This window comes from Pseudoliparis swirei, chromosome 7 (assembly GCF_029220125.1).
Source record: "Pseudoliparis swirei isolate HS2019 ecotype Mariana Trench chromosome 7, NWPU_hadal_v1, whole genome shotgun sequence".
Classification (NCBI taxonomy): domain Eukaryota; kingdom Metazoa; phylum Chordata; class Actinopteri; order Perciformes; family Liparidae; genus Pseudoliparis; species Pseudoliparis swirei.
In genome coordinates this window covers 11,535,632-11,562,748 of record NC_079394.1, presented here as the reverse complement: position 1 = coordinate 11,562,748, position 27,117 = coordinate 11,535,632, and the positions used below count along the sequence as shown (strand labels likewise).

At 41.6% G+C, this 27,117-nt stretch overlaps 1 protein-coding gene across 1 annotated transcript in view; it reads left to right on the top strand.

The window, feature by feature from the left end:
• Positions 1-27,117, top strand: part of si:dkey-215k6.1 (transmembrane protein 132B) — a 247,211-nt gene that overhangs the window by 93,188 nt on the left and 126,906 nt on the right. The window contains 1 exon segment of the mRNA XM_056420146.1: positions 20,275-20,415. Within this exon segment, the coding sequence (XP_056276121.1) occupies positions 20,275-20,415 (141 nt within the window).

Genomic DNA, 27,117 nt, shown 5'->3' with positions numbered 1-27,117 from the left:
GCGTTCAGGTGTTCCAGCTGACTCAGGTGCTAGAGATGGAGCTGGCAGTTCTATTGGTTGAGGTGCAACGTGACAATAGTTATACATAAGTGGTCGAGCTACTCTTGCTGGTAACTCTTCTATAAAACCAAAAATGTATGTCATCAGAATAACACTTCTAATCTTATTATTTAACCGTCAGTGGTTGAGTCATATTGAAGTCATTTGTCTTTTTAGCAGCTTAACAAATTACAGATTCAGAACTTTAGACCATTTGAAAAAAGATACAAATATCTCCAATTGAAAGCTACCTCTACAGGCTTTTGAAAAGATTGACTTGCAATACGCTGATTGTGTTATTCTATCATTGCCTGATACTAACCAGGATATCATTTTTTTTTAATGTCTGACTTATCTAATAGTTTCCACTTCGTAAACACATTGCCGTTGAGGCAGTTTTAAACGGGACCGACTTCCACGACGCCTGTCAGTGCGGCTGCGGATGTGTGACTGATGTGTGATTGACAGCAAACATGCAGAGACACAAACTCACTTCCACACACACAGTCCCACTCTCTCTTTTTTTCACACGCAATGTCAGCGTCAGCAGACGGATGAGGCCGAGCTGCCAGGATCCCACTGGTGCCTTAAGAAACAATACACAATAGGGTTCAATGCCACAACCCTGCTGCGTGAGTGTGTGTGTCTGTGTGTTTGTTCTCAGAAGCTGTCATAGGATGAGCAGTGGTGGGTGGCATGAGAGGAGACCCGTCGCCAACACATCTACACACACTGATGGACTCCGTTGGTTGGGATAGGAGGAGAGAAAACACAGCAACAGCAGCACAAGAATCCCACACTGCATGTGCACACACACACACACACACACACACATTTTGAATAAAGCCCAGAGGAAGTTGAGGAAGGAATGTAGAAGTAGTGGAACCAGCATGCTGATGGACAGAAAAGCAACAGATACACACACACACACACTCTCACAGTCAGTCATCTTCCGCATGCAGCAAGCCAGACAAATAGACAGCTGTCCAGTCTTCAGCTTCCCCGCCAACCAGTCAGTCAGTTTGTCAGCCATGCAGTCATCCAAACAAACACCTCATCCATCCATCTCCCCAGTCTACTAGGCGGTTATCTACCAAACCAGTTAGACACAGTCAGACACCCGGGCAGCCATGTTCATGGATATTCCCGTCGCGGTAATCAGACAACCATTACACGCAGGAGGTAGAAGGGATTCCAGAGACCAGGAAGGGATGAGAGTGCCACCTATAGCATTCAGTGACAGAAGAAGAGCCTCAGACGGATGAGAGATGGAGAGATGCAGGTTGGCACTGCAGAGGAGGCACACAGTGATGGAAACACGGGGAAGGAAGTGGAGGAGGATGAAAGGAAAGAGGAGGCGTTGTTGAAAGGAATTCAATGTAAGAAGTTGAGGCAGGAAAGATGGAAAGAAAACACAATAATTGCATATTAGAAAGACTAAATTTGAACAATATACCCACGTGATTTGGCTCACTCAGAAAGCTGATGCTTCATAGGGGCTTTTTAGCGGGATTTTGTACCCCTTCTCTGACACTGGAGTCCGCTTGGTAGGGATCTCTTTTCAAGAGGATGGATTACAGCCACCGAGGACTCTTCCACCCGGTCTCATTCCCACGGGGTCCCCGGCAGACTTCAGCGCCTGAATGAGACGCACTCTACTTTCAAAGTAACTCCAATGTAAACCCATTTATGGCAATATTATAGTCTCAGATCTGTCGGATAACGAGCAAAAAAGTCGACGTAGGGAGGCGGACTGGGCCCAAAGGATGGGTGAAACAATCACAGAGCGTTCTTGTCCAGTGTGGAACCAAAAGTCAGCGTTGATTGACGTTTCAGTTACAATACTATGTAGCATACGCATCGTATCTGTTTACGTCACAGGTGTCAAACACAAGGCCCGCGGTCCGATTCTGGCCCCCCACGTCAATTGATGTGGCCCCTGACTGCTTGAAAGACATATGATCACCTTTTCTTAAAGAAACTTTAGAAAAACATCCTGTGCTTTTATATTGAAGGTTTCAAATGTAATGGATTTATGTTATACTATTAGAGACATTTTCTACACTCAAATAGACAATAATCAAATGCAAAGAGAGTTATTTCACAATATGTCCGGGAGTAGTTTATACAGTGCTTCAGTTACAGCCCTTTGAGGGCGGCCATGATGCTGATGTGGCCCACGGGGAAAATGAGTTTGACACCCCTGGTTTACGTGAACATATCACTTTCCCTCCAAGGTCCATGCTCATGCTCGCATAAACATTTTAAAGTTTGAATTGAAAAAAGGAGGCAACTGAGCATAACCCTCATATCTAACTGTGTACCTGTGCTGCTTTTAATGTTTATTTTGAAGTCTCAGCATCCAGGGATGATGGTTATCAATTACGACACCTTCATTTTCAACAAAACACAGCCCAGCAAATAGATACATATAGCAACCAGTAAACAAATGGAAAACAACAAAAAGGATTATTCAACACGTCCTCCTCCCTGCTTTCTCTTTCGTGTACCTTTTTTTCTTTCTTCCGCTCTGCTATACTTCTGCTGCTCTTCCTGGCTTTTCTCACTTCTCTTCCCACGTCGCCTCACCAGAAATCTCTGCTATTGACAGGGGACAGGGGAAGGGAGGTGGAGGATAAGACCACGAACTATCCATCATGGCAAAGCGAGGGGGGCGGTGAGGGGGAGTTAGCGAGTCTGCTGATTGAAGACCGCTGACTGAAGCGGAGAACAAAACGGACAGCAGAGGGGTTGTGTCAGTTTGACATGCAGTGTGTGAACACTGAGGGCTCTCTGGTGACTTCGAGAGGTTCAGCAGTGGCTTTTTTGGAATTGATTTGTATATTTCTGGTGAGTCATACAGGCGGCTATTCATCCTTTCCTCTGAGCACATTCATTTCATAAACTATAATCAACCGTTTTTGAACTCACCCCCCATCACGGGTGACCGTGACTCCTTGAGCAAGACACCGATGCCTCATTGTTCATGATGGTTGAGCCGTTGCCTTACATGGTAGCTCTGCCACAATCAGTGTATGTGTGTGTGTGTGCTTTGGATGAAAGCATTATATAAATGCAGTCTATTGACTATTCCATGATCGTAATCCTAAAGGCCAGATCCCCATAGCAGTGTTTACTCCTTTCAGTAGAGTTGTACATCACTGTAGATGTTCTTTGCAACGCCTTCACCTCATTACATTGTATGACATTTCAAACTTTACATTAACCCTTTTATAGGGCACTCACTGAAATACTTTGAAATTCAAAATGTCAACACTGCAGTGCTATTGGAGGACATAACAATACAGTTTCATTGTTGGGACATACAAAAATATATATTGTTTTTAGGTTAAAAAAAATCGACATCTACGAAGTTAACATATTTGGTTCCTCGCCCGATAAAGGGTTGATTGCTTTCTAAAAATGAATATTTCCAAATAAGGATCCATCAGGAAAACGCAGAAAGCTGAGTGTTATAGTTGTTTTAAGCATAAACATCCAAGTTCAATTGTGTTGCTATTTGGGCTAGTGGCAAACCAAAAGAAGTAACTTTAGCCCAGCCAGTCCATTTTGTGAACTCCCGGGGATACAAGTGTATGTTTTTATTTGGCAATTGGGACACCTTAGTCTCACGGTGCGTCTCGTTCTGGACATTTTTTGACTTTTGGATCAAACGCTGACAGTGTTCCTTTGCCTCAAATACATGTTTATGTTTCCCTCAACTTTATTCACTCAACAAAATTGCTGAGCAAATACTTCAGCAGCACTCTTGTTCCCACTCATTTGCCTCCAAACATCCCCCACCTGGGACCCGGTTCCACACGACATTAGTCCTCTGCTACTTTGCGGCTGACAGGCCTGGTGCCTCGGCATCACATTTAGGGAGACGGGACTTGTTTCACTCACTCTCCTCTGCACAGATTGTCCTCCGCAGAGTCATCAAGCGCATGTGACCCTCCGGCGAGCCGCTCAGTTCGTTCACCATTAAGGCTTTCCACCACCTCGGTTTGTCATCTTGATGTTAACTCCATATTCCAGTGTGGATGAGTCAGTCGTGGCGAATACGTTCAGAGAGCCCAATGAATGAGCTCCTTAAAAGTCTACACTGCATGTTTTTTTGTTGTTTTTTGAATGAGTTCCAAAGAGTTGACTCTCGAAGCGGAAACAGGCTTTATTCATTTTTTACGGCCGGCGCGTGGAATTAGTGGACTTAGTCAGGCCAGGAGGGAGGAGAGGAGAGAGGCGGAGCTGTTATCACACTGCTGCACCTGGACCAAAAGACAGACAGGACGGGACAGAGACGTCTGTCAAACACACACACACACACACCGTGGGAAACACACACACACACACGCCGAGCAAACCCCAAGCAGTAGAACACACACCAACGGCGTGTGAAGTGTTTATCCATTTCTCCTGCGCTCTTAAAGGTCATCGTGTCGGTCCTGTCATATCCTTTTCTCTCCTAATTCATCTCTTTGTCACTTCTCCTCTCCCCGTCTTATTCTCTCTTTCCTTCCCTATAATTTCTTCCTGTTTGTCATACAGCACGTTACGCCTACTGAGTCTTGACGTCTTCCTCTAATGTCCGTGTCTATATTATTCGTTTTCGACAGTGCTTTGGAATGGCAACATTAAATCAGTCTGGTTTTTTGGGACCGGATGAACTTTTTCATTGTTCTAAAAAACAACATTTGTATTGTGTCCACATGACAAGAACTTGGAAGTATCGTGGTTCTTTGAACACAGTTTTGATGGACTTTTTTAGCTCCTATTTGAGTTATTAGTCAAACACATGAGCAGCACCGGCAGCCACCATAAAAAAAAAACCTCTTGCAAACTTTAAAAGGTGAATTTACATTGTTTTGTAAAATCGAGAAAATGCCCCCAGACTCCAGAGGGTTAACATGACATATTTGAATGTCAGTCAGTTTACCAAGGCCACTGGTTCTGCTGTTTATGTTAAAGATGACAGGACCAATGGGGTCTCTAATACACCTTGTTTACTAATCTGATGTTTCACTGAAGAAACAATTTATCATCCACAATATTAAATACCTCGCTGGCACTTTATATGTAGAAGCCTCTTTGAAAACACAGCTCTGTGTGAAGTTTGGTCTTTAAAAAAGAATACAATTAAACAAGTGTCTAAAATACACGCTGTCTGAAGGGATTACTCGTTCATTTAGAAGATTTAGTCTTTAGAAGAAAAAAAAACTTTTAATCGCGATTAATGAATTTCAAAATGTGCGATTAATTAGTTACATTTTTTTAATCGATTGACAGCCCTAATATATATATATAAATGTGTGTGTGTGTGTGTACAGATTGTAAAGCACTCTGAGACAAATTTGTAATTTGTGAAAAAGGGCTATACAAATAAACTGAATTGAATTGAATTGAATAGCGATTCCGCTCGTGTCTACATGATTGTAGCACGTGACAGAGTTGTCTAAACACTAAATAAGTGTAACAAACTTTCTGTTCACTGATCTCCTATAGCTGGTGGGTTCAGCGTTCCTATTCGTGGTGTGAATGCAAACATTTAGAAATAAAACTTTGAAGGCATGGAGTTCCCTGAGTGGGCAGTTCCTCTCAGTGAGCCCCCACAGCAGCTTTGTCGAAAAATGTCGAATAATTTAGTTTGCACATTCACTGTTCTCATGTTTAACGCTATAATTAAATCTTAATCATACATGCAGCACCAATAGAAATGGAATAATCTGTTAGCAAAGACACAGGATGTATTGAATAGAGTAGCAACACTGATTTGACATAATCCAAACAATTGCAATGAAACCTGGAATATATTATTTAAGTGCTGTATCAAATGCAACAGCCGTAAACTTGATTTTTGTCTTTGTACATGGAATATCATTTTTACACGCATTCGGCAACTTGAAGGCGTTTTTTTGCTCCTAAAGTTGCTCCCTCATTTCTCCATATTGTTTTCCATCTCATTGTCATTCCTCATGGCAATCTTTTTTTTTCTTTCTTTACCTCGAAATTCAAGCTATTCTTCTGCTAGCCTCCACATTTTTAGATCCTTTCTCACTTTCAAGTGACTAAATTAAACATAGGCAAACACACACACACACACAGACATGCATGCATGCACTAAGAATTTCTAGTATGAAGAAGCCATTGTGAAAAGCACAATCGTGGCCACATGCCAGACAGGGCTGTGTACGTGTGTGTGTGTGTGTGTGTGTGTGTGTGTGTGTGTGTTTGTGTGTGTGTGCGTAAGCGTGATTCTATGTATTGTGTTTTTGTGAGTGTTACTGAAGCACAGAACAAAATTAAGCATTTGATAGTGTGCCTCTGCTGTGGGTTTTTTAATTGCCGTCATGGTTATGGAACCCCGATGTGTTGCATCTCTCCCTCAGCGGGTGACTCTTTTAACCTTTTAGCTCCGTTTAAGATTAGCAACACAACATTAGCATACTAAAATTTCCGGCCCCTCTCACGTGTTCTACACTTAGTGTTGCTTGTAAAGGTTGTTCCACTTTAACTTGTAACATTGTCTGACTCACTACCCAAGGCTCTAATTTGCTTGGTCCTGTGGCTGTAAGTAGAGCAGCCGTAGTAAATGTAGAGTAGCAGTAGTAAATGCACAAGGTAATTTCTCTTGACAATGCATATATATATATATGTATATATACAGTATATACATATACATATATATATATATACATATATGTGTATATATACATACATATATATATATATGCATATGTCAGCGTACTGTATACATTTGTATACGTGCAAGTTTGCCAGTTTGATTCAAATCAGACAAGATTATTGTGTGTGTGTGTGTGTCTATGTGTGTGTCTGTGTGTTTGTGTGTGTGTGATTTGTAGACTTGACTCAAACTCCAATATGATGCTTTAATAAATACCAATCAAATCACACACACATAGATTCTCCCATTGTCATCCCCTCCCTTTGAGGGGAGGATGTACTCTTGGATCTATTCCTCTCTTTATGAATGAAAGTTTAAAGTCTTGGACTCATTTAAAAAAAAAAATGTTCCCCTTAGAGCTCATTACACTTTTAAGGAGCCTATATTGGTGGAACTTTCTTCTCTCAGGCCGGGAGAATCAGAAGAAATACAAAATTAATTTCATGGAAAATTACATGCGTTGCCAAGAATTGGACTCATTACGATGTTTTTGACTCCCGCCTGGTTTCATTGTGGCTTCTTGTTTTCCTCTTTCTTACTTTTTTATTCCCTCCTTTGGGTTTTCGTCTATTGTGACGAAAACATGTCTACCTCTGAACCTTGAATACCGAAGCTGACTGGAGAGGCAATCTTGCCACTTTGTCAGAGCAGCAGCAGACTTGGACTCCAGTGGTCTTTGGCTATTGTTGCCGACCCGGTGAGGCCACATTGTGACTCTTCCACTTATACCTGCCATATACGCCCGCACTGCTTCTCAACACCAGTCTGTACCTGCAGATTGCCCTGAAGTGTTTCCAAATAAACCTAATATAAATCAAGAAAGTGCAAAGTATTCGAACAAATAGAATCAACACAAGGGTAGCAGAAGTATGCTCGCTGTCGCCCCCTTTCAAAACCAAATAGCCCTGACAAACAAACAAAACACATCATATTAATTATGTAGCAACAAAGTACCAAGTGAATTGCAAGGGATTTATTTGTAATTGTTATCTCATGGTAAAAGTTATTTTTTAGCGTTTCACTCTGTGGTTGCTACACGGCTAATCTGGTACCTGAGCCCAGAGGGCTAGCTCGGAGCTGCTACCACAGCAAACAACCCACCACCATTGTCTGCGTCTTTGTTTACGGATAAATATGTCGTTCTAACCCCATGCGTGGTGGGTAGTAGAGTGGGCGGTTTGATTCCGTGTGTGAGGGTTTTTATTTGAAAGGGATCCAGAAACCAAACGTCAAGCTTTTGCAGATTACATAATCGGCGTCCAGCTTCCAAATGTTTCCAGAGGTAGCAGTTGTAAAGGTGCCACTGCTACACACTGACATCATCCAACTCGTGGAGAGATTCGGACTATGAAGAGAGGGTTGGTGGTTACAGGTTGGTGTTAATTTGGGAACACGATAAGAGCTTTGTGTGACAGCTGTAAAACATGCTAAAAGGAAAGCACTAATGTAGGACTGCGCGATGACTCAGACTTGTATTCATTTATGAAATACTAACAACAACAGTTATGCAACCCATTCACAACTTCATGTCAATGACTCATTTTTCCTTTTCACGGCAGTGCCCCAAAGTCACGTTTAGTTTTTAACTTGTACATTCAAACTCAATTGGCAATGTTTAAAAAAAATAAAATAATGTAGCGTACATTATTTTAGAAATGGTTGTTCTTAACATAAACAGACTTTACATAAGAGACGCTCTTTATTTCAGTCGATCTTTGCCTCCATCCACATACCTCTCCATCCATCCACCTATTCATTTATTCATTCAATTTTATTTTTTTGTTAAAAGTTGTGGGAGGCTGTGGCCAATGCCACCTTGCGCTGGGTGACTAGGTTTCCAGTCCATCACATGGCTAAAGCACCAATGATTCTGAGTCATCTAACTTTCATGTCTGTGGATTGTGGAAAGAAACCAGAGCACATGGAGGAAACGTGTGTGGGCCAACAGATGCCAATTCCAAATCTGAAATCTCAGCATACCTCAACTCACTGAGTACTCACAACCTTTTTTAACAAGTTGGTTAATGAAAAGGTGTTTCATTGACAATGCTTCATAAAAACCCCAAATAGAGACTTGTCAGCCTTCAACCTGACTGGCACTTCATTTGGTAACCCAGTCATATTGTCACAGAATGCGTAAGGGGAACATATGTCAATGCTACACTGCTCTAAGTTCTAACTTTTGGCATGGTTAGTAGTTTTTATCCTACTCCTCTGCAGCTGTGTTTGACAGATGCCTTGGGACAATTGTCAGGAGTTACTGTACTAAAGATGCGTGGGCTTCCACAACTTTCACCGGACAGAAAATCATCATCTTAATTGTCATACTTCCCACTGTCATCATATCCACGACTGCCTCTGCATAATACTGTGTCCTGGGTACATGGTGCATACAGCATAATGCATATGGAGCTGATACTTTACATTGGAATTAAGGAAGGAAGGATTTGTGTTACCCTTTGTTGAGTATTATTCAGAAAACTAGTTGTGAAGTCTCAGCAGCTGGCTAGATGACGATCATCCAGAACAAATTGCTGCATATTATGGTCTTTAGTACCATGCTGGAGAGATGTAGGATGGATGCATGCATAGGGGCTTCTATAATGGCTGCCCCTGCAGGGCTGGTGGTGCAGAGGCCTGTTCAGTGGTGCAAAACAAAGACCAGGTCTGGAGCAGAAGGCAACTGAAGGCATTTTCTTCACTCATTCATAATTAACACACACAAGGGGACAACACATGTGAACATACATGGCTTGTCGCAGTTCCCCATGTTCTGAGCAAAGAGTCATGCAGTGTAAGGGACTTCATTTGTTTACCTGATGTTCTGTTCGCTGAATCAAACAAACACAAACAGACACTCGCACACATATCACTGTTTTCCAGCAGCTTTCATTCTTATTACAATAGTCATTTAGCAGTGGAGTTACATAACTGGGCAGCCAGCTGCTCGGGGAGCAAGAGTGTCTGTGGAGAGGGACAGCAGTTGTATAGTGTGTGTGTGTGTTTCGTGTTAATGTAGGTTGGGGGATGGTCGCTTACTATTTATTAGAAAAGCTTGATTGTGTTTTCAAACAAAAAACTACTGAAAATAGAATTTTACAAATACAATTGTAAACATGTATGTCGGTGTTTGCTATAGTGGTCCAGTTCGATCAGTCTGCAGCAAACAGCTGAAATAATGACAGTTTGAAAACATGAATTACATGAAATCACTCCAGGATGTACGTGAGATTAAAAAATATGTATATTTAAAATGAACATCAATTCAAAAATCCTTTAAAAATTAGTATTATTCATAAATATTCAATGAAATATATAAGTGTAAATTCAGAAACTGAATTGTCGATATTCTAGATTAAATCAGACACTGATGGCACAGCGCTGTGTATTAAATGTTCTCTTCGACCCAAAATGCTTTGTGCTGGTTATGGGGTAACATCACACAAAAAAAGGTTGAGATCCATTTGCCTGGAGAAGCAAGAAGAGTAAAAAAATGTTTGGGAAGACGCGGTGAACGTGGGTTGGCTAATCTTCAGTGAGAACTAGAGTTGAGATGTTAACTGTCAGTTGTCATATCTATCAACAGCTTTATGCTTGCTAACATTAGCCTCAAGGGCGAGAATGTTTACTAGCGCATAGTACACCGCTAGCGGAGACCAGATTTCTACACTTAATGAGGGAGTGAATCGTGGATGATTTCTACTAAACGTTTGCTTTAATCTGAACAACTATTTTTTCCACCTCTGCAAAGTGTGAAAATAAAACATATTACGACTTATTTGGCACTTGTTGCTTCGGTGTTTTTTGATCTGAGCCTTACAATATGAAACAAGTGAGCATATCCTATATTAATGATTTGTCAGTTGCAATTGCTATGGAAAGGCTATGGAGAGAGTGACGTCATGATTATTAGGATTCACATGTCTGCTAGCTGTCCTTGCGAGGTGAATGTAAAAAAAGTGTGTAATAAGGCATTTGAACACGCAACAAAAGCTGATTTTTGTGAGGGCAGACTCAACCAAGGTCTAATGGAATAAAAGAGTTGTGTATGTTGAATGCCAATCATCAGTAATGGTTAGTGCAGCTGCTCAAGATCGAGGCCTCGGAAAAGTTTTCTAAGCACGATATTCCGTTTGTGTTAGAGGAGAAAATGCAGAACATTTTACTGGAAGAAATAAATATGAAAAGGAAAGTTGGCTTTTTAGAAGATAAAAAAAGATGTAAAAGTGGGCAGAAGGACAAAAGATGAAAGATGGGATGAAAAGGCAACAAAGGAAGTGAAAGAGGAAAATATTCTTGGAAAAAAGATAGAACAGATGTTCTCCCAGTGAGACACATTTGACCTGTGACCAACATAACGGGGCTCTTTTAAATCCTTCTTTCAAATGTCTAACAACAGTTTGTTGTTGATGCTTCCCATCTGCCTCATCATATCTTAAAAAAAACTCCCCACCTGTTCATTCTAACAATCTGAAACACTTGCCTTCTAGTCTGTCCATCACTCCATCTTAAAAAAAACACATACACTCAAGGTCTCGATGAAATATATCGGCATAATTGCAAATTAAAGTATGAAAACTTTTTGAAAAGAAAAAACGCCTACTTCAGCAATATTAACACAAATATCAATCATAAAAGTATTAAAGTATACTTCTCTTCATATGTGCCTTCTATCATCGTTAACTTAATATTTAAAAATACTTTTCACATTTTAACAGAATTTACCTTTCATAGCCGAGAATTATGCATCACAGGTTGAGAACTTCTTGTCACGGAACACACTTTGCAACTTGTGAGAAAAAAGAACACTTTCTCGACTTTTCCTGATCTGTTGACGGCTCGTCACCAGTCGGGGAGTTCAAGTAACCCCGTCTCTTCTCAGTGTTACGATCACAACAACAGATTGTTTTGCCTCTGCCTCTCAAAAAGCAGGAAAAGCACAAAACAGGATTTTAATGATTTGACAGTTGTCCAATGACGGCAGCTTCCTACCCGAACATGTTGAGGAACATGCAGATGTTTGTGTGTCGCTGAACATCTGTCTTGTTCCTTTCCGTTGCCACTGCCGTTTCTTGAATTCATGAATTATTAACAAGGGTTTTGGGTCAACCGATAGCAATCTTTGCACACTTTTTAAAAAGATGACTGTTGTTTTTAAAGGGAAAGAACATTTTCCTTATTGTTATCTCGTTAAATAAAGCAGTGCCTCCTCTGAGGCAAACAAATCTGTCTTTAACAATCATCCTAACGAACATATGTAGTGTGATGCTTTTTTTGGGCTTCTGCAACAGCAGGAATCCTCTAAAAAGGTTTGCTGTCTGAGTGTTCCAGCTTCAGGTGACAACTTAAATGCGTTGTACTGTCAGGAATTGGCCCTCCACTCACACTGTGGAGGCCTGGACCTGCTGGTTCAGTTCGTAAGCTGTGCTTCTACCGTGCGTCGTACAGTATCCTTCCAACCCGTCCTCCTCCCGAAACATCTGTTCCAACAACAACTTCAGACGAACAATATGTCTTCTTCTACCGTTGTCTCTCAGACACATCTGCTGCTGTACATGCGGCAACGTTTTTGTGACACATGGCGTATGGCAGGTCTGCTCTTTTGTTTTGAGAAGAATGCCTTTTGAGTTAACGTTTACGTTTCAGGCATTTTGCCACTTTCATCCAGAGCAGCTCGGAAATCAATGGGACTGCGGAATAATGGTATGGTATGGTATGGTATGGTATATTGGCTATTTATTGTGTACAACTAGGTATTTTAACAAAAAAGCAGGGAAAAAAAGAAAAATTGGAAGATTACAGCATAACATGAGGGAAGAAAAAACGAAAAAAACCCGAAGAAAACGAACCCCCGAAAAAGGAAAAAACAAAACAAAAAGGAAGCAACAACTACACACAACACATACAAACATGACTTGCAACTAGGGAGGGGGAGGGAGGGGGGGGAAAAGGGGGAAAGAGTAAGCCCAGCCATTGAAGCAGAAGGTGACCAGCACCGACAGCACCAGCACCCAGCGCCCCAGCCATACAGCGCCACACCAGACCCCCTCCTGTCACAGGGGGGGGAAGAAGGAGGCGGAGGGGGGGGATGTGGGGGGGGTGGGAATGCAAAATATGTATGATTGAAAGTTCGTGTGGTGTGCCTGGTATAGTCGTCCTCCCAGGCCAGACCGCTAAGATGGTCGATGCCATGGAGCTAGGGAGATAGGGAGAAAAAAAACAGGTGTGTGTGGGGGGATCGGGGAAAATGGAGAAGAGTTCTCTTCAGTGTGATCTTGAGTTGTTGTTGTTCAACGAACCTGGCCAAAAAGGCGGCTGGGCAGAGGGAGCCGAAAGCAGATAAGATTGGGATTGTTTGGTCTTCCAGTAGCTGCATTAGAATTTGCGCAAGTACTATCCCTCCATTTTCCTCCCAAATAGGATTTCAAATCGATTCCTTGAACTTTACAGGAAACCAACTGAGTGCAAAGCTCAGAGCTATGGACCACTGAGAACCTCAAAGAACAGCATTAAAAAGAATGAAAAAAGCTCATAATTGAGGCAAAATGATTGCTAAGAAGATATAGTTTCTGTTCTACTCTTGCATTAACATTCATTCCATAGGTTTCTACTTTGTACTTTGAACTTGGTTGCTTTAGAGAGGTGAAGTAAACCCACATTTTACAAATTGAGTTCATGTAATAACCAAAGGCTCCGAAACTGTGCCTTCGACCACTTCTGAATACTTTAAAAAGATCTTTGCTAGAGTTTTGGGCCGTAGTAGCACAAACACGGTTCTTCAAAAATGTGAACCTAAAGTTTCTCATTTACTTTAGTTTGATTACCATGATGGAGAAACTAGCTAGAATGGCAGTTTCTGTAAGAGTTAAAGATAAGATAAGATATATACTTTATTAATCCCCAAGGGGAAATTAGTTCTCTGCATTTAACCCATCCTTAGTTATTAAGGAGCAGTGGGCTGCAGTGATGCGCCCGGGAAGCAACTGGGGGTTCAGTGCCTTGCTCAAGGACACTTCAACTTGCTACTAATGGGGAGAGCCGGGATCGAACCGACAACCTTGGGGTTGCAGGACGACCCCCTTACCCCACTGAGCTACAGCCGCCCCCAGTGAACGAGAAATTAAACTTCCAAAAAGACTTCGTTGAGACTTGATCTTCAATTTATGCATATGGGGCCATGGGTATGAAAAAAAGGTCACAACTAGATTTTCTTTTGTTGTGTGCTTGATGAAGTTTGAGAGCCGCCATTGGGAAAAGCCACAAGCCTTCTTTTATCTGGTGCGACCATGTGAAATCTAGTTATAGAGATCAATCAAGGCCCCAGTTTTGCTTTGCCCTTTCTGGTTTCACCATACTTAAAGATAGTTGTGTCCATTCAACCTCCTATTTTAGAGGGTGCCTGGTAAATGGTCAGCCTGCTGGCCTTTCAGCTCCCCCGCTGTGATGCCAAAAAGGTCAACTTCTGAAAACGGTGACGATTGCTACTCTAAAGTCTAAGTATGTGTGGATTCAACGGTCTTTCCCGGGTTGTAGTTTGCGTCCCTGTCTTTTTTTCTCACCCTGCCTTTTCTATTCCCTCATCCCTATTGACCTGTTACTCACTCGCTCATCCCCCTCCACTCCTCTAACCCCCCCCCCCCCTGTTGTTGTGTGTAAATATGTTCTTCTATCATCAGATGCTCCACAATGAAACCCGGGTTTTCACGAACACTGCACTGATTTACACACACACACACACACACACACAGTCATACATGTGACTCACAGGTCTGCATGACCTTGTGTCTGCTGATAGAGCTCCTGCATAAGACAGAGATGTCTGGGTGTGTAATGGTGATTACGATTAGATGTGTTCTAAGTGTAAACCAGAGGGACATGCAACGCACATTTCGTGACAAGAGTACAATCAACTACTCTCCTTCACCGACTTGCATAGGGAGCACTAAAGGTTTCCAACGAGGCAAATAATGTGGAAAAAGTAAAAGGATATATGGCTAAGTGTAAAGAGAGTTAATTAGACTTAAGTGATTCTCCATTTTAGCAGAACAATCATTTGTCCTTTTCCTACACATATTGCTTGTTTTCATGGGTCACTATTCCTGGAGATAAAGACCAAGCTATGAATAAGCAGAGCTTTTTTTGCATTCATCTCGTTCCACATTCAATTGTACTTTTAATTGTGTCAGCTTTGTTTCTTCTTTGTTGGCAAATACGGTGAATACATTTTTTTATTTATTGTGTATTTGGTTAACATTAAGTGAAGTACTTGTACTCAACTGGGCATTGAACACGTATTGAAATGTGTGAATTTTCACTTTAATTGATTCCACAATGTTGCCTTATTTGTGTAGCGTCTCTTAACGTGATCATCCAGCAGCTAAAGAACGAGCCACATCTGAATTTGTCTCGGAGTCAGAGCCAAAATGCAGTCGATGTACAATCTGCCCAGTTAAGGGTAAAGAGACCCGCTTGTGAACACAATAAATGACTCCCACAATGGAAGAAGAAGAGACATCAACACAATGACAGAAGCATTGAAATGTACAATTGGGATTTAAAAGGAGCAAAGGGACACTTTATTGCTCTGTAGCCTTTTGGCACACTGCCGTTTCCCGCCGCATACGCTTTATTTTTCCATTTGGAAAACAAGTGTTGAAGTGCCTATAAACAAGGCACTGCTCCAGAAAGAAAAGAGGAAAATAAAATCAATGGTAATGCTCTGTGAGCCACTCCGTGGCCAACGGGAGCAGACTGTAGATGTTAACGTGTGTGTAATGTATGAGCGTAACCCCGGGAACGAGGAAAGAATAGACGGCCGGTTAATGTCCTCGCCGTAAATAACGTTTTAAGTCTATTGCGCTGACATTCTCGCTTTGACAAGGCACTTTTTTGAGTTCAGGAGAAAATAAGATTGCAACAACTGACAGCTACTGTGAAGCTGCTGTTTTTCCACAAGTAAGCTACTGTACAATTTACAGTATCTCTACTGTATCAGAGGGGGGAAAACACAGTAAATCATTCTAATCAAAATGTACAGTCGTTTATCGGTGGAAGGCGGTAAATTACCGCGAACATAAACACTTGACCGGTGGGATCATGGGAGCAAGCTTTATGACTCCCAGAATGCATTTCTCTCACAGCAATATACAGTATGAATCATTATACGGTACTCTTATAATCAGTGTAAGTGTCACAACGTGCTGTGTCTTGAGGCTTATCAAACATCACGTGATGCACATCAGTCATCCAGGTTCAATGTAGAACAGAATCGTTGACCTGAAACATAAATTGAATGCTGATGAAGATCGAGGAAGGTCAATGAGGCAAAGAGAGAGAGAGAGAGAGAGAGAGAGGGAGGACAGGGAGAAGTGTTGCTTGTCTTTCTGCATTACCTATAAATACAGACAGATAGGGAAAGAAAGACAGACAGGCACTCGTCAGGCTTTGTTGCTGTACACAGATCTGACAGGAGCAGCTTAGGGACTCCGCCTTGTCCATCATCCTGCTTGTTGACAGACAGACAGACACACACACACACACACACACACACACACACACACAAGCGCACCAAAGTCCTGACAGATGCAACATGGGAAGACAGAGTTACATGTGTGTGTGTTATTATGTGTGTTCATCATCGAGGCGAGAAAAATCCATCGACCTTTTTCCCCCCAAGCATTATCTCAGAATGTTGGGGTTGAACTGACAAATATCCACTGTAAGCTGTAGACTAACTCTGGAGTGAAAGCCCCATTCTGAGTATTACTTCACTCCCGTTTATGCCTCCGTCATAGCGACAGCATGTTTTTTGGTTCTCTGTCTGGTCCATTTGCCTGAATGTGATATCTCTGAAGCGCCTGCAGGGAATATTTTTTAGAATTTGGCACAAACGTCTATTTGGACTGAAGGATGAAGGGATCAGTGTTTGGTAGCCAAAGGTCAAAGTCACTGTGACCTCAGTCAGATAAATGTCTCAAAGGAAGGAATCAGAAAGGACTGACATGTTGGACCGACATGGATGGAAACGGATTGTTTTGGGGAGGCAAAAAACTATGAGATGGTGACTCTAGTTATATTGACTGAAACAGCACTACACTAGTTTGAGACTTTAGATTTAATTAAGTACCTGGTGGGGAAATATGTCAGGCATCTTGTTAGCATTTGCAGTCAATAAATCATAAAACCAAAAGAAATAATGATTACATAATATAGAGTACATGCTGTTTTTCAAAATGTCCCCAACGAAATAATTTTGTATTGTGGTCTTACAAACTTGACAAAATATCCTCATATAACTGTCGCCTTTCCCCTCTTTCCTTTCACAAGCTAGGAACATCACTCAGCACTAGCTTATTTATGTATTAACCTCTGCCCTCTCCCTTTTTATGTTGATACCTTGCTTTTTTAAATTGTACCTAATACTGTATATCCTACCACCTTGTGTACAGTGTGTTTATATATTTGTTCTTATTATTACAGTGTGTTTGTACCTCTGTTGACTCGGAGAGCCCTGCAACACAATTCCAATGTGTCTGGACTGTTGGTCTAGGCACGAATGGAAAATAAAAAATCCTTGAACCTTGAACTAGTATAGACATATTTTTGCCATGATTAAAGCACCAATCAACCCATAATATCATATGCATGTTTGACTCATGCCCTAAAAAAAAAAACATCAATAACTTGCCCGCCACATGATATGCCTTTGAAACGATCACTGTTTGGTTAGGTCCAGGTGCCAACATTGCATGGTTGTGTTCACAAAAAAGAAAATAATAAGTACCGTAAATCTCTTTTAGGGGGCGTGTCATGTTTAAGTGAGTGTGTCTCGTTGTCAAGTGGGTCTGCTGATAGATCCTTCTCAAACAATTAGCTCAAAGACACTAAAACGGTCCACAGAGCTTGAGCTTGGGGGGGGGGGGGGGGAGAGTCAAATGATAATTATCTTGAGGTTCTTTGCAACGAGCAACGCCTGTCGCATTAGGCACAGGAAGTCGCTCGTCAGGGAGAAAGACGGGGTGTCTGAAGCGCTTTGATGGGACGACCAATAAGGTCCTGTGACAGTCTCCTATTCGCTGCGTGTTATTGTTTCGTCAACTCTGATCTAATTTGAACGCCTTACAATTTCTCCCAGAAAAAATAAGCATGTTCTGCCTGTTTCGACATGTTTGTCGCAGTGTTTGGTTCGTCACCCTTCAGATAATTTGTCAGTTGTAATCATTGGCAGTCCGTCTCAAAAATTGTTCACCGATGGGCCTCTCTACTTTCCGTAATAGTGGTTGGCTTTGGGCAAATGTTGCAAATGTACTCACTGTCACAGTGTTGGTGTCGGTGTATAGGACCGCATCTCTAAATGTGTTGCGTATGAATGTTTACATGTTATCCGCTGATCAAGAGAGTGCATTATTTGATATTAAATTAACAAGAATGTGACTTGTGCTCTCTCTTTGGGGCTCTTTGACAGAGAAGTGCTGGAGAAGTTGTATTTATTCAACCCCCCTTGAGTATGTTTTATTCATGATTTGTCTTTCTCCGTCTTTCTCGGGTGAATGTTTCCCAGCCGCGGTGCAGGCGTACGTTTCTGTTCCCTGTTCCTGTCAGTCTGTCATTCATATTGTACATCTTCTGTATTTCTGTTCTTATTCTCACTCGCTTGGCTTCATGTACTTTTCTCAGCCACCGTCTGGGTGAAGTACATTTTTTTCTTTTGAAGTGGATTATCTTTAATTCTGGCTGGGTTGAGGAGGAGAGCCGAGTGGATGGGAGACAGAGGGATAGAGGAGGAGGAGGGGGGGGGGGAGGTAGGCAGATAGAGGAGACAGAAAGAGAGAGTGGGATGAAGAGATAATAAAAAGAAAAAACGCAAGCAGAAGGATTTCTACGTTTAAAAAAAAAAGTATTATTATTTTATGTTATTTACTGTTAAATAATAAAAGAGACAGACCTCCCATTATTTTTATGCTGCATACACACACACACACACACACACAATAACGTTGTTTTGCTCGGGAACACTAGACTCAAACAATGTGTACAATGGCTGACTTTCTTTTTTTTCACACACAGTTGGTCAACAAGCGAACATTTTCTACTCCTTTAAATGAAACCAAGGTCTATTTGTTCAGAGTGAAACAGAAAAATAAAGTGAGTTTACAAGTTTTCACTAGGAGGTCGTTCGCTTTGCGCCAAATAAAAAAAAGGCATCTTGTTTACACACACAGGTGCATCCATCCATACATGGACTCACAAACATATGGACAGAAAGCATGTCGAGGGGCAGGCATGGCATATTTGCAGCGGCAGTTTTTGGCAAGACATAAAGAGAGATAAATAAATAAAGTATTAATGAGAAAGGAGACAAAAGAGGATTGGCAGTTTTTTTTTTCCTTCTGTGTGCGGGAAAAAGTTGAGTGTGTTGGTATTTGTTGTTTGTCAGACTATTGTTAATAAGAAGAGCAGTAAGCATGCTTGTGTGCTTGCACGCATGCCTATGAAGTGTGTTAATAAAATGAGGGAAGGGACTTGTCAAAGTGATAAATAGAACAAAACACACCGGGACGGATTAGAGAATGAGAGGGGGGAAAGTGGGAGACAAAGAAAATAAAGAGATTAACCAGAGGTTGTCTTGAAATTGAAGGGTTGAGGAGGGTATATAGGGAAGGAAACGAGGGAGGAATGTAGGGAAGGGAGTCACAGAGGGATGGATGAAAGGCAGAGGAAAAGCTTTAGGAGGACGTGAGGAAAAGAGATAAAAGAGGAGACCTGGTAAGGAAAATAAAGGAGTGAGGAGGGAATGTGGAGGTTGGGGGATAGAAACAAGGAGGACATCTGGGTGGGAAGGATAGAGGAGATGGATAAGAAGGGAAGGAATACTGCGTCTACCAGAAATCCAAAATAAATATGGAAGTGAAGGGAGAGTTGAAGCCAAGAGAAACGGAGGAATACATCTTCCAGATTAATGGAAAACCTGGATGAAAATGAAGAGGCAGTGTTGAATGGTCTTAATCTAAATGAAGAGAGAAGAAAGTAAACTGGAAAAAGGAAAGGATTAGAGATGTGAGGGACAGTGAGGAGCATAATGAATATGTGACGATAGACTGAAGGTGAGAAAAGAGAGGACAAAGTAAAAGAAAGAGTAAAACAACATTTGTTTTGTCGTCTTTCTCATCAGCAAAGTCACATTTTGTCTTTTCGATATAATCTCCAGCATACATCTGATTCATCACCACTTACTTCCTCAAATGTTAACTTTCATAAGAGCTTCTCCTGTCACTCCTTTGTCTTCTCCCACCGAAACATACCGTGGGAGGCAGCACCATGCTGGGTGAAGACATTTCATACTAAAGAGTATGTCACATATCAGGGATTAAAGAAAATCAGCCGGGAAATTCCAAGCGAAACCAAATTCAATTTCAAGCGAATTCCCCCTCCCCCCTCCCCCGACTGTCATTCACTGGGACAATTCTCCTTTCTTTTTTTTCACGATGTGCTCATGTGATCTTGAGATTAACCTCGCTTTCTCTTCTCACTTGTCTGTTCATCCATCTCTGCAGGGTGTGGTTCCAGTCAGGAATTAACTTCCTGGCTGTGAAACCCAGCAACCTCGTCGCGTGGGAGATCAAACAGGAAATGGCACCGGGAAGCAGTTCGCTGGCGGTGATGTGTCAGAGAAGGGCGACCTCCACAGCAGAGAGGTAGGGCTGAAGCTCACACGTCTAGGAGGTTATGTTTGTTTGTGAGCAGGATCAATGAAAATCTACGGGCCTGATTATTATGAAAAATCCTGTTTCCATTTAGCCATCACTGCGAGATGGTGCATGGCGTTGTTGAAGGTGATGCTCCCCGATCGCCCTTCTAGTTCCTTCTTTTTGTATTTGTGTATTTACGTCTGCAGGGGGCTGTAGTTATTCTCCCACGAGGACATAAACAAAACTTGACCCCCTGCAATTTGGAAAAGAGAGATCAGTTTCATTGTGACATTTTCTGCAATAAAGTCCAAATTATTTTGCATCCACAACGCCAATATTAACGGAAAGAAAACAACATGTAGGTATGTTTTTTTATTCCTTTTCTGTTTGAGTCTGTAGATTTCTCCTAAAGTCACTCAACGTCTGCAATAGATACTGTAATGCCCGTAACGTCCCCTTTTGAGCCTTTGGAACAAAAACACAAACCACATGGCATTACTCGCTTATCTTAGTTCTTCCTCAACCTCCCTCCACAAACTGTAACACATTACCAACCACAACGTCACAGCTTAAACAGGCAGCGAACAACAGCGAAGTGGGTGAAGTCCTCAGTCTGCCTCTTTTTATTCTGGGCCCCACTCTGCTGTTGGGCCAGTTTGCAGTGTGTGGAAACCAAGCAGCAGCATGACTAGCCTGCACAAATAGAAACCAATCACCTGGTTGGCACCTGGAAATGAGGGAGGGAGGGAGAAAGAAAGGCAGGCAGGAGGGAAGAGAGCACATACGCAGGCACTTTGCCCAAACCTGACATGTAACGATTCCTCATTTCCATATTTAACCATAACACTTCAGAAAACTGAAAATAATTGTCCAAATGTGAGCAGTCAACTCTGTTGTGGTGATATCTATTAGTGAAATGGTTCCACCTATTCACCTGAATTGTCTTGCAACATTTCAAAGACTGCTTTCCTCTGTATTTCAGTCTCCACTTCAGTGGTTTACTTTCATACACCACACTTTTCAGCTTCATTCCTATCTATATTCTGAAAGTTTTTAATTGAGAAGTTTTTTCATATATCATTCGTAGCCTGATTAGTTTTATGAACATTTTTATTCCTAAAATCATGGCAAACATTGTTTTTTTGTTTCACAGCTATTGTTTCTGATTAATTAAGTAAAAAAAAAAAATATCCAAATTACTTCTGTGAATATATCTGACTCTAATCTGTCAACAACATGTAATTAAATTGTAGAACTGTAGAGCTTAGACTTTTGTAGTGGAAATGTATGAAAATTAGAACAAAACAATAATCCCTCATTTGTATTTTAAAACATACATTTTGAGAAAAAGGCAATAATCGCTTTAATGTAGGTAATCATCTGGGGAAGCATATTAGTTATGGTTGTCTCCTGTAAATGATTAAACACTGTATTGCATCGACAGTGTAACACCAAAAGCCAAAAGTCTACACACTGAGTTGCTTTGAATATGACCTTCAAACTGAAACCTCTAACGCATAAAAGTTCATATTTAGTTTCACACATTGATGAGTGTCAAATTCAGAGGCGAGAGGTTTTGTGGTTCCACATTTTAGCGCTTGCTGTATACACATCATGAGCATGACCACACACACACACACATACATACACAGCAGGCTGAAAAGCAGCAGTGGAAAGCAGTGATCCATGTGTCACACTAAATGTGCCATTTACTCGGTAATTGCTCTGCCCTTGTGTGGTTGGTTCTGTTAGTTTGTGCGTGTGGATTTGCGCTTGTGAGTTTGTGTCAGGAGGTTACAGCCAGCGACGGCCGAGTTAATACTTCCTGTTGTTAATGTGACGGGTAATCAGCACTTGACCCCCAGTAAGAGGTTCTCATTGCATTGATACAACAATTAACAAAGACAGATACAATGTGATAAGTCTGGATAAGACATAAAAACATACATAAATAAAGCCCATGGTGGTGAGATGAATGTTTCACTTAAAGAAGGCAACATCAAGATGGCAAACAGAGACTGAGGTTAACTGGGTAGCAGAGAAATATTGATTAAAAGTGCACAAGGCAACGGTGCAAACGCAGCACAACTCGCGTGTAAAAGGTCAGGAAACTGATGTTCATGAACTGAAATCGCTTTGATCCAGGAGATACCAGTGGTTTGGTTTTACTCACACACAAGCTTACCCCTCAAAGAGAGCTCCGAGGACCACAATCAGAAAACATAGTCCTCTGCTTTGATTAACACATGCACAGTGGTGCTGAGTAGTAGTGTTACTCCTTGGAGGGAGAGGCATATACATTTTTTCCTTGTGCTTTAAAAAATTAAAATGTTAAATGTTTTTCTAAAAAGGATAAAGTAAATAACATTTTGGAACAAGTCTACATTTAATATACGTATTTAATTCAAACAAAACTGTTCTATTTTCAAGCGACTCAAATGTGTTCTGCAGTCATGCTCATAGATTTAGTACATTTCTTTAACCTTTTATCTCACACAGTTATACACATTCATGTTCTTGAATCTACAAGCACTGTCTGATGGGCTGGTAAAAAAAGAACATATAAGGGCCATATGGTGAAACAAACTATTCTGAAAAAGCATGACTTCTCAGAAGTAAAACTAATGTACCATTGCAGGATATACAGTATATGCTGGTTCCCACTATTATGAATGTTGAGTTTATGACTCGAATGAAGTCGAGACACACACACAAACACACCCATTGCTCAGAGTGGAACATTTTGAACGCTAGATGTAACATGCCGGCCAGTATATCTGTTTGTGCATGTGTTGGTGTCAAACAGCGAGAAACTGCCTTTCCCAATGGAGAACTATTAACCAGTAAACATGGATGAGATCCGATCCCCTTTTCTTTCTCCCGCTCTCCCTCAACTCATCTGTCTCTCCATCCAACTCTTCCTTCAACCTTGTGTTGGAGTGACTGCAGTTCCTGCTTCACAGTCCCTCATCGCCCTACACCCTCTCTCTCTCTCTCTCTCTCTCTATTACTTGAGGACAGTGCTGATGAATGGCTTCCCTTTGTGTGGAACTATTACAGGGGGACCCGGGCTCAATGAGCACCACTTAGCTAGCCGTTAGCCACGTCTAGCCTTGACTGATGGACCAACGGATGACCCAAATGTGGCACTGGGGGAAATCAAACCGATGACACAACAGCTTTAAGCTTTCTAATCAAGAGCATGAGACAAAAGTGTGCGTCAGTGTTTTTGAGACTTTGGAGCTCGCCTTTGTACAGCGGGCTAAAGGATGCAACGCAGTTCTGTTGGGAGGGACATCAACACGCCGTCTTTCCATTCCTTTACAGCACATACCTTATACGGCATGTAGTGGTTGCCATCCAAACTCATAGTTATTTTTGAACATCTAATTTTCGGCCTGCAATCGTTGATTTCCCCAGCTGTCATTGACAGTGGCTACGTAGCTAATTAAGCTAACGTAACAACGTGCTTATGTGTCTTTTATTATGACAAAACAAGTTGAACTCATTCCGTGTCCTTATCTAAAACAGGCCTTGCCTAAAGTTCTGGTTACTGAGCTATGGTTGAACAATTACTGTTTGGTGGAAGGGCCGTGTGCATATTTCTGAAGTGGATTGCTCATGGGCTCCCCTGGTCCTCTTAAGCATAGCTGGTAAAGAAAACTGTCTGACGAATTTTGGGATGTGCCAGACATTGTACCCTCAAGGCAAGGAAGTTATTTTCCTGGCCTGATGTCACTCTTCAGGACGGATTTGTTAAAGGTGTTCAGATGGATGATTCTAAGCGGCTGCTTGTTTCCCTGAGCTTTGTATCTGGGTGTGGTAGATTTCATTTACATATTTTTAAAATGTTTTTGCCCTGAAGGAAAAACTCATCAAAGTGACGTCAGGGTAAACACAGGAAGTGTTGCTTTAGAAACCAAATTATGATATGGCTTTCTCTCAAAGACATGCAATGAGAAGCAATCGCACTCTTTCACACATGTACACACACACACACACACACACACACAGACACAGATTTCTGTCTTCTTCAAAGTAAACCATAAACAAAAAAAGGTGCCTAAAGGTTCAGATTATGACGCAGGAGGCACAAATATATTGAAGTGTTTGAATGTAAATGCATGTAACACACACACACACACACCGACACACACACATACACACACACAAACTAGAAGCCAAGTTGATATAATGCAATGCCTCTGTGTTACTTCCCCAATGAAACAGCAATGAAGGCTATATTTAGGAGTGAAGCTAACACACACACACACACACACACACACACACAGTGTACAGATCGTTGCCAGCGTACAGCAGGCACAATCACAGGCTGTTATCAGCGACTGTGTGGGCGGGATTGCTAATTAAAAGAGCTGATCTGTATAATCTCTAATGAGATATTACTTGTTGAGACATGAAACAGCGAGTGTGCTTTTTTATGAATGAGAGGGGGGAGCGATTACTTCCTGTGACAATGAACGTTGTCAATTGATTGCCGTTACCTATTGTTGTTCTGTGACATAATACGATCTGATATGATACGGTGTGCGTAGAAGAGGGCCTTATGGTGACTGGATGCAGTAATTACAACTGAGGCGTAGGCTTCGCTGGGTGTGTTTTCATGTGTTTATAGTTGTGTGAGGTGGGTGCACGCATGCTGTCATACATGCGCCGCACTTTTGTATACATGCATGTAGGTCGACGGTTGTGTGACCAAAACAATTAAACCATGTGTGGATTATGGTCAGTACTGTCCCATTATCACGCATTCCACCCACACTGGCCAAGAAGTTTGGATCAAAGCTCTTCAGCGCTCCATTGTTTCTCTATTGACTTTAATGATGGAGTAATTATACACTATTTGGGCTTTCCCCCTATTTGGCCATTCTGATATCACGTTGCTGTAATTTCACACCAGCGTCACAACGTGTTATTGAATCTCTGCTCAGTTCTGCCTCCCTGCCCGTCTGCCGCTGTTTACCAGTGTTCTGGGGGGAAAAAAATCAAATATAATGAGATGTTTGGATGTGCATGTGTGTGTCTCCTCTACCTCAGAAGATGCCATTGAAGCGCCCTCAAGCAAGATACGTCTTCTGTTGGAATTCATTTTGATTATCATTTCCAGTTGCTACTCATTCATCTTCCCCTGCGTGCTATTTTAGTACCATTTCAATGCCATCTTATTATACAGTATATTCCTGTTTATCATTTCTAGCAAAATATATTAGATGGTGATATACTTTGTTCCATTTATAAAAAATGTGTGTTGCTTATGCAGTGGGCTTGACCGTGTAGAGTTTTCAGTGCTGTTCCTGATATGATTAGTCATTTTCACAGCCGCTCGGGAGTTTTGTCTCGCTTTCTCTGTGTTTGCAGACGTTTTATTAGTTTGCATTTTGAATGAATTAAATCCAAGAGGAAAGTGGAACAGGCTCAGGATGACTTTAGTTGTGTCTGGTGGGCAATATGAGGAAAGTGTGGCATAGTTTGAGTGCGGCTGATGATCCCAGAATGGGAGTAGTGCTCTATTTCATGATCATGATTAGATCTATGGATTAACACTAATGGGCCTCGTTCGATAGCAGAACTGGGGTAATGCACTGCCCACGCTCCATACGGGGACATGCTATTTATCTGCTTGTGTGTGTGTGTGTGTGCATGTGTGTGCGTGCTAAACAGCCTTTTCCACGTTTTTCATCATCCTGAGCCCTTTTACTTGCAGTGGCAGGAACAGAAGCCGTTTAATGATTTTACAGTAAGTCCCGCAGAAGTCGAACCGCCGTCAAATATAATACACTGCGAGAACTGTGGAAATAAATCAATAAATTAGGTTGAAAGAAAGCAATAAAGCATTTCTGTGCAACGGGGTAAGAAGGTGAAACAAAATCTGAATTAGAGCAGCAATTTTCCAGGGAAGCAGTGACATTGTTGCACATTAGAGGTGATTGTTACTGAATAGTTGAACTGCTCACACCAGGGACGGGATTCATAAAACTTCATAGTTCAAAGAGTTCATTTTAATGATGAAATTCGCAGAAAATTCTTTACGTTTTCGACTTACATTTAGAGGCGTGGTTGTTCACAAAGCATCTTCGCCCTTCAGAGAGCTGTAAGGAGTCGGGAGGAGGACTTTCAAGATGCTTTTGGAGTTTCTGAAGCAGGTGAGGAAAGGATGGAAGGATAAAGAGGTGGTAAATATTCACCAAACACTGACAAAAAATGAGTAAATGAAACTTATTATTATGGGACAATGGACTACTGGGCATGTAGGAGCCCCCCAGCCCCCACCATGTCTACATTTGAATTTTTTTTAATCATTCTCTCTCTCTCTGCGGCGGTTCTGCGTCATTTATCGCCGTTATCTATATGTTTTTGTCGCTTTGTGCTTATTTCCAGTCATTTTGTGTCTAATCGTCTAAACACAAATCAGTGCATCGGCCCTGAGGACCAAACACAAGCTAATGCTTTTTTCTTAATATGCTCGTTTGTTTGATTCTCACTCATACGTGAACAATATTCCTAAGTAGAAAGTGACAGTTGTTGAGCGCTGCGTCGACACATTTATTATCATCAATGGCGTTGCGTGAGCTTTAATCTCGAACGCTGCAGTTCAATGAAATACAATAATAGAAAAGGCGTCCAATCAAATTTGATTGTGAGCGAAGCTAACGGCTCCACATGAGCGTCTTTTCCCCTACACACTGA